Genomic DNA, 9,122 nt, shown 5'->3' on the forward strand with positions numbered 1-9,122 from the left:
GGACAGTACATGCTTGGAATCATCATCTAGTTTTTTTTAAGGGTTTCCACCCCCCTTGGAACTACTTTTAAGTCAATATAAAAGCCTGATTCGCTTACTTATTATATTTACCATCAACCTTCCCTCCAATGAACTCATTGCAGTGTTTGCACATACATAGCTCACTTCATAGAAATGCTTGCATAATCTCTAGAATTGCAAATTCAAACAGCCCTAGCTAATAAAGCCAATGGTGAAGAATGCTAGCAACTGTAGTCCAACTGCATCAAGGCCACTTACTCTGCTCCAATCTTGCAAGGAGATCTATTTCTTTTTTACTTTCTAATATTTGTGTATAGCTCCAAATTATATCAGCACCCACAGTATTAGAGAGGCATAAAAGTTGTCCCAGCAGTTTTTTCTTTCACCTCATGCCCACTGTGGTTAAAAAAAAATATTTCAGCAGCTGTAGTCCTATCCCATCAAACTGGGAATAACCATAAGAGAGCAAAAGTAGACATAAGAAATTTTTCAAGTGCCAAAATGATTTTTAAAAAATCAATTTATGATGTCACTGTGGATTTTCCTCTTGTAGCAAACAGCACCAAATAGCAAACTTTCAAAATAGCAAATCCCAGATGCCCATGAAAAGTAATTTCTGGCTTGCAATTACAAATCACAGGGAAAAACAATTACTCAAGTAGCAACAGCCGAAGAGAAAAACAGGTAGTCTCCAGTCAATTCGGTGGACAAGTTAAGAAGAGTAAAAGTGGTAGAAAATAGCTGTTTGCTGACACAGTTTTAGTAGCAAGGGACTGAAACGCAGCTGGAAAGTGCAACAAAAATAATAGTTATAACTTAATTATGAAGAAACTCTTGGGGATCTTAACTTACAGCAAGTGTTTCATTTAGAAAAGTTTGCTTAATCACAATGCAGTCTTAAAAACAAGCCAGAGTGGAAATTACTGGTGATGCTATTCCAGGGTTTATAGAAATGTTTATAGAAATCTAGAATTTTTGCAGAAGGCTTAGATGGAAGCATGGCATTACCCAATCTGTGCTAGTTGTGATGAAATCCTGCCTGAAATGGATTTACAAGCATTAATAAGTGCAGTTTGTTGCTATTGCTTATTATGCATTAAGACAATTCCAACTTTCAATGATCCCATCATAGGGTTTTCCTGTCAGGTTCTATACAAAGGTTTGCCATTGCCAACTTCTTAGGCTGAAAGAATGCAATTCTTGACTTCTTCCATTGCCAAAGAGTATGGACAGGGGCATGCCCTTTCATCAAAGTGAGCCCCACCTCAGCAGAAGCACCCAACTATTTCCTAGACACTGTGGGCCATAGTTTCTGCTTCAGAGATAACTAAAACTCCCTGCCCCTCACCTGAGCTTTTTTAAGGAGCCATCCATTCATATATATTCTACTCTGAATATGAGAAAGGGCTGTTTGAAAAACAAACAAAATAAACGTTGTGCCGCAGAAGAGACAGTACCTCCAGACAGCTGTGGGAGAAGAATCCTTTATTTCATGTGCTCATCCACAGAGATACATACATCAAAACTAAAACACAGATTAAAGCAGAGCTCAAAATCTAGCCACCTGATGCAAAGCAAATATGTAAGCTATAGCATATCAGGACACTGAATAATTTCCAAAACTTAGTTTCTACAAACCAGAGGAACGATATGCTAATATAAACCATGGTACTGGAGGAGAGAAGAAATGACAAGCAAAGATCCTTTGAAATAAAATTTCAACTACGCTGCGAAACAATAACTTCACTCTCACACACCCCAATTATCCAACTTTTAGTCAATAGTGTGAAAATTTAGAACATAAATTTAGGACATAAGCAATAATGTATCACTGGGGAGGTATTTTGTGACTGATCGTAGGTTAACTGTGATGGTGGGCCTTCTGACAAGGGCTGTGCTTGGGTCCAGTAAGAGAATAATCCTAAATTGGCCTATTATATTGTGGTTGTGGAGAGGCTGCAGATTAAAATGCTTCTGTGTGGCAAAACACCATGCAGAGGTCACACTGTTGTTTCACAAGTGATTATGTCTGCATGGAAATGTTTCCTTCCCATGGATATAAAAGATCATCAACAATGGCAGGGAAGTCATCCCACAAGTCTATACAGAAGCACAATAGTGTGCCAGAAAACAAGTGACCTTATATGGCTGTGCAACAGAAATGCATCTATCAGCCACAGCAATACAAAGAGATGATGGTGCAGCAAAGAGGTAGATCTGTAAAAATATGGTCACTGATCTGAGTTACCTCCCTTCACAGAAGTACCTTGGGATGTTACATAATTGACCTCCCAGAAATTTCCCTGCATCAATCCTCCCAGAAAGAGCAGGCAGGACAAACCACTATCTCCAAAGTCTGAAGAATTCCTCTGAATACAAAAGAAATGGTGGAAGGGGTAAGATACTAAATATGTTGGCAATCAAGATACACACACAAAACCTGACGGGAGGTGCAAAGAAAAAAACCCAGTTTTGTTACCATAGAGATATACAGAAAACTAGCCCAGATGTGTCAGAGTTTGGGAAATGTTATTTTTATTTATTTATTTGCACTACAGATGGCAGAATTATTTTAAAGTGTTGCAGTCCAAAAACAACTTTTTAAGCTCTGCTAAACTAGAATGCATTTGTCTCCTTCTTCAGAAGGTTTTCTCGTTTTGCATCCTATCAAAATGTTTGTGGGTACATAACCCTTTCTCACACCTGAACATCCACCTCAAGCATTCTCTCTCTCACACACACATAAACACACACTTTATTCTTGTGCTGATGGTGCACAGGGCATTTTGTGGAATGCAGTAAAGACTAAGCATGGCTTTGTTAGTCCTCACTCACCCACGTAAGTAAATGTTCACACACACACACACACACACACACACGCCTGTTGAGATGAGGTGTAGGCCTCCCTCCAAATAATCCACCTCCTGCAGGGAAAAATCATGTAAGTTGGTTCTTCATGCTTAACAGAAGTTTGCTGTCGTTTCTGATTCTTGCTGTCCATCTGGTTCCTCTCCACCTTGATAAATAACTAGGTCTTTGATGCTCTCAGGTCTGCACAGGAGGGAAAAACAAAAGATTTGTCACAAACAAACAAACAGAAAAGCCTTAGATTTTCCATTCATGGTTTCACACTGAATTCCAGGAAGAAAAAAATGTGAAATAAAAAATAGAGAATTCCAGCAACAAAAGTGTGAAGCAGTGCAATGGAGATTCATCTATCATTCAGTAGCCAAGAGGAGGCTGCCTGTCATGATACCTGCAACCTAAAGAGATCTGAAAGCTATGAAAGAAAAACATTAAAAAAAATTCTTTGTGGGAAGAAAACCAGAAATCTTCCCCCACTTTTTCACATACCTACATCAAAGATGGGATACCTTCATCCTATGTATTGGCAGAGCCAGCCCTATCTAGTAGTTCAAAAGCAATAGCTTGAACAGCTACTTAGAGCCAAAGTACTGCAAACCAGAGCCTGGAAATGCACTTTTTGGACTACATCCCCCAGTATTCCTTAGCCAACATGGCCTGGAGTCAACATTTCCTTCCCAGCTACTTACTGATAATGAGTCCTGCCTGCTTGCTCAATGAACTTCAGCGGAGCCAACTCCTGGCTGAAGACCGCTGCCTTGTCCTCTCTGGGTAGGGTCGTCTTCCAGGTTCAGGATGCAGAAACTGATAGTCTTCTGCCAGGGCCACAGCCTCGTCTCCATTTTCTGGGTGGCGTTCCCGAACCCAGCGCTGGACATCCTCAGGGAGGAGGCTCAGGAATTGCTCAAGGACCAGCTGCTCCACAATCTCTTCCTTGCTGCGGGCCTCTGGCTTCAGCCACTGGAACAAGAGCTCCTGGAGTCGCTCATAAGCCACTTGTGGCCCTTCAGTCTCTTTGTATGCAAATCCCCGGAAGCGTTTACGCTGATTTTCAGAGCCCATGTTGGGGAGACAAGGAACAGCTTGCTCCACTTTGGCACATCCTCCACTTTGGCTGCTGTGAGCCTGATGAGCTTCCCCAAAGAGATCTGGCAAGAGCATACCCCTTCTTGACTCCCTAGCATCTTGACAGACGTCAGGCATTTCCTTAAAGATGTCACCATCATCCTCCATCATCCGCTTTGCTCCTTTCCCTTCTCCCACTGGCGGCACCGGAACTGGTGCTGCTGCCTTTGCAGGAGGAGGCACCTGGGAGGGATCAGTCTTTGGTTCCTCTTCTTGTTTAACCTGCAAGCTTGTGGCCAGACACTGAGCTGGAGGCTGGGGTGGCATCTCTGAATGGTCAGCTCCTGAACATTCACCCACTGCCTCAGGCTCATCTCTAGCCAAGTCCTGATGCTCAGCCACAATGCTGCTACCTGCATCCCGTTCCTCCACAGGATCAGAGCAAGAGGCATTCAGGCCCTGCTCTTGCACCTTGGTTGCCATTCTTCACAACAATAGTGTTTTTCAACCCTTCAGTTACAATGGAAATATGGGGAACAGAGGCCCCAAACAGATCCTGAGGTTTCTTGCTTCTGAAAAAACTCTGCAGATATGGGAGGAGAAGAGGGAAGCTTTGAAAGATAGACCATTCAACATTCAAGATTGAGAAAAGCTTATTTATTTATTTACTATATTTATATACTACTTTTCTCACCCCTGGGGGGACTCAAAGTGGTTTCCAAGACAATCATTGCAAAATTTAATGCCAACATACATGTAAAAACCAGAGTACTGATCAACAATAACAAATAACTATAAATTAAAACTATTAAAACCATATTAAACCATAAAACATATGCAACATTTAGACATTAAGACACAGAATTAAGGCATATTAATATAAACATTAAAATCACAGAAAGTTAATTTTTAAGATGATAAATCCCACAATCCACCAGACAGCATAACATTCTAAGGTATGTTTAAGCCCTCAGTAAATTGTGTAATTTTAGGAAATGCCTGCAGGATCAGGGCAATAAATTAACAAATGTGAACTTCTCAGGGTTTGCTTATGCACTCAATATTCAGGTATGATTCTGTCCGTTTATCCTTTTAAATTACAGGCCACAGCACCTGGTATTTGTTGGCTGTCTCCCATCCAAATACTGACCAGCACTGACCCTAAATAGCTTCAAGATTAGATAAGATCTAGTTCAGTGGTTCTCCACCTGAGGTCCCAAGATGTTTTTGGCCTACAACTCCCAGAAATCCCAGCCAGTTTATCAGCTGTTAGGATTTCTGGGAGTTGAAGGTCAAAAACATATGTGGACCCCACGTTTAGAACCACTGATCTAGTGTCCTTAGGGCAAAAAAATTCCACTGCATCTAATGTTTAAAAACTATATTTACTTTTTCCTGTAGCCTTAATTTACAATAGTTTAAAAATATTTGTTTACTCTTACTCTATGTAATCTTCAAAAATTGACCAATCGGTCATTTTTATGCCTTTACCGTTACTGTGTTTTAATAAAAAAGTCAATTTTTCCATATTCTTTATTACCATAATTACTCTGGTTTCTCTTCAGATCGCATAAATCTTTCACCTTTTACTAAGGATTTCCATTATGTACTCTCACACGTTTATTCTTCAAAATAAATGCCTTTCATTATTCATGAGTATGAGTGCCTTCAGGCTGCCTGTTGGTTTGCTACTGCCCCCCTCTGAAATACAGCCTACAGCACTTGGTATTTCTATTAACCATGTCTGACCCTGCTTGATGTCCAAGATCAGAGCAAGGAGCATGGGAAGAGACCTGCCTATCTTTCTGACCGCGTCATCCCCTATGAACCTACACACTCTCTGAGATCTTCCGGGGAGGCCCTCCTCTCGCTTCCGCCTTCCTCACAGATACGTCTGGTGGGGACGAGAGAGAGGGCCTGCTCGGCTGTGGTACCTCGGCTCTGGAACTCCCTCCCTAGGGAGATTAGGTTGGCCCTCCCTACCATCCTTTAAGAAACAATTGAAAACCTGGATGTTTGGGCTGGCCTTTGGAGAGATAGCTATTGGATGACCAGCCTCATTATAATTCTATTCTGATTGTTATTAGGTTCCTTTCATCGGGGTATTTTAATCTAATGATTTTATCTTATATTGCTGCTATAGTTCCCCCCCCCCACCACCTTTGAAGTTGACTGAATTGCATTGGTGGTTGTTTGATATTACAGTAGAGTCTCAATTATCCAATATAAACGGGCCGGCAGAACGTTGGATAAGTGAATATGTTGGATAATAAGGAGGGATTAAAGAAAAGCCTATTAAACATCAAATTAGGTTATGGTTTTACAAATGAAGCACCAAAACATCATGTTATACAACAAATTTGACAGGAAAAGTAGTTAAATACGCAGTAATGCTATGTACTAATTACTGTATTTACAAATTTAGCACCAAAACATTGCAATGTTTTGAAAACATTGACTACAAAAATGCGTTGGATAATCCAGAGCGTTGGATACGTGAGTGTTGGATAAGTGAGACTCTACTGTATTATTGTTTTATAAACCTTTGTTTTAACTTCTGTTTTATCATCTTCTTGTGTTTTAAACTGTGTATATTGTTAATGTATTTGCGCTGTTACTTTTGTAACATTGTGAGTCGCCCTGAGTCCCCAGGGGGAGATGGTGGCGGGGTATAAATAACGTTTCATTATTATTATTAGGCCAGGCACCCCCAATGCGTGGCCTCCTACTCTCAGAAGCCCTCGCCAGCTTGTTCAATGGACAGGAAATCTGGGAGTTGGCGGCCGAGCCATTTGGAGGGCTGCCGTTTGAGGAGCCTGGCTTCAACCGCGAACTAGGCCTCTGGGGACCAGGGTTTGAAGCCCACTTGGCCACAGAACCCGCCCAGAAGGCCTTGGGCGAGTCGCACTCTCTCAGCCTCAGAGGGCCAAGGCAAACCCTCCCTGCTGTACACAATTTGCCGAGAAACCCCGCCACAAAAAAGGAAACAACTGGAAGGCACATGGCGTCAACAATTCCACCTCAGTCCCCTCAAGTACCCACCTGCGTCCTCACCAGGCCGCCTTCGAAGCCTCTGAACCCACACCGGACGTTTCTAGTCTACATCCGGCGTGGGGAAAGAGCCAATCATCGGTGTCCTGGCGTGTTGTGGGCGGGGCGAGAACCATAACAAGAGCAGAGGTCAAATGAGGGATTGCGTCAGAGAGAGAGGAAAGGCTACAGAGATACACTCCTGTATTGCAAGAGGGGACTTCCGGTACAATTTGAAGCCACCTTTTACGGCGGATCAATAATAGAGGCCGACCTGCCTCCCGCTTTAGGCTTGAATGGCTCTGCAGCAGGCATGGGCAAACTTGGGCCCTCCAGGTGTTTTGGACTTCAACTCCCACAATTCCTAACAGCCGGTAGGCTGTTAGGAATTGTGGGAGTTGAAGTCCAAAACACCTGGAGGGCCCAAGTTTGCCCATGCCTGCTCTGCAGTGTTTGATCTCTATGGTCCCAATGCGCGCGCAACTTCCGGCCCCTTGGAGCGAGAATAGACAGACAAGCTGGGCGCACAAAGGGAGCCAGGCGCCATTTTATTCCTTTGGATGGGAAAGGTGCCTTTCACTCAGGATTTCCAAAAGTCCTTTAGGTTCTTTCTCCCAATTAAAGTACCATTGCCTTCCATTCTCAGAAGACACGTATGGAATCATACTGTTTTCAGGGCCAGCTAATCACCTCCCAACAAAGGATTCCTCCAGGCAGGAAGCAGCCAAGCTTTGAAGCTGCAAGGCTATTACAAAAGTCACATTTGCCTCAAACAGACAAGAGTTCTTTCTCCCACCCTGGACATTATTCCACAGATATATAGACCCCACATGCCTAGTTTCCAACAGACCTCAACAACCTCTGAGGATGTGGGTGAAACGTCAGGAGAGAATGCTTCTGGAACATGGCCATACAGCTCAGGAAACTCACAACAACCCAGCACTATTTTCTGTTTTGAAGGAGCCCTGCCTGTGTTAACATGCCTGCCAAAAGGTTCTTATATGTCTGTTTTGGAGCCTTCCTCTATCCTGGAACTGCCAACACTCTTTGTATATACAGTATACCAGGCATCCCCATCATAATCATAATTATATTCCTCAATATTTTATATTGGTTGCACTTCTGGTTACTTGACATTGGCTCAGGGCTCCTCTCATCCCAGATTGACCTCAAACGAACTTGTAGCACTTTATGTTTTGAATTCGCAACTTACAGTGTGCACTTTGCTGATCTACTATTAAAGCCTCACTGTCTTAATTCTATGTACAGTAGAGTCTCACTTATCCAACACTCGCTTATCCAACGTTCTGGATTATCCAACGCATTTTTGTAGTCAATGTTTTCAATATATCGTGGTATTTTGGTGCTAAATTCATAAATACAGTAATTACTACATAGCATTACTGCTTATTGAACTACTTTTTCTGTCAAATTTGTTGTATAACATGAAGTTTTGGAGTTTAATTTGTAAAATCATAACCTAATTTGATGTTTAATAGGCTTTTCCATAATGCCTCCTTATTATCCAACATATTCGCTTATCCAACATTCTGCCGGCCTGTTTATGTTGGATAAGTGAGACTCTACTCTATTTAATAAGTGTTTTTTAATTTTCTGGTTAATGTGTAAATGCTACTACTGGTGCATGTTATTGTTTGTTGATGTATTGTACATTGTTATTGTTTTGTATCTGGTATTTCTGTGAGCTGCCCTGAGTCCCCTTCGGGGGAGATGGAGGCGGGATACAAGTAAACTACTACTATTACTACTACTAATTATTATTATTATTATTATTATTATAGGACTTCAGTTGAAGCCCCAAACACCTGGAGGGCTGAAGTTTGCCCATGCCTGGCGCTACACTTTACAGACAAAAAGGACCTATTGCATGGCATCCCACAGGGCGCCATTTTATCCTCAGTGTTTTTAAAACTTTCCATGAAAGTGCTGAGAAAGATTATCCGGAGGGATCTGGTAAGGTGCTGATCAGTACATTTTTTTTTATTTCAAGCAGCCAGAATGACTAGAATGGCTGCGTTGGGGGGGGGGGGGGCAGCGTCCTGGAGGCAGCTCAGCCAGCAATATCCAGGCAACAAGAGCATGGGCAGCAACAAGGTTGGCTGACAAATAAGCAACACCGC

General features: G+C 42.3%; 1 protein-coding gene across 2 annotated transcripts; it reads right to left on the reverse strand.

The window, feature by feature from the left end:
• Nucleotides 1-1,491: 1,491 nt before the first annotated feature.
• On the reverse strand, nt 1,492-7,146 carry LOC100552488 (uncharacterized). 2 transcript variants are annotated; one of them, XM_003227670.3, is made up of 3 exons: nt 6,994-7,146; nt 3,576-4,534; nt 1,492-3,072 (listed from the first exon to the last, which is right to left on the reverse strand). In XM_003227670.3, exon 2 carries the CDS (start codon nt 4,432-4,434, stop codon nt 3,610-3,612), a length of 825 nt encoding a protein of 274 aa, XP_003227718.2. In that variant the 5' UTR covers nt 4,435-4,534; nt 6,994-7,146; the 3' UTR covers nt 1,492-3,072; nt 3,576-3,609. The 2 variants fall into 2 exon arrangements, with proteins under 2 accessions (XP_003227718.2, XP_062818629.1); XM_062962559.1 differs by lacking the exon at nt 6,994-7,146 and having other exon boundaries at nt 3,576-4,557.
• Nucleotides 7,147-9,122: the final 1,976 nt, after the last annotated feature.

This window comes from Anolis carolinensis, unplaced genomic scaffold (genome assembly GCF_035594765.1).
Source record: "Anolis carolinensis isolate JA03-04 unplaced genomic scaffold, rAnoCar3.1.pri scaffold_10, whole genome shotgun sequence".
In the NCBI taxonomy this organism is placed as follows: domain Eukaryota; kingdom Metazoa; phylum Chordata; class Lepidosauria; order Squamata; family Dactyloidae; genus Anolis; species Anolis carolinensis.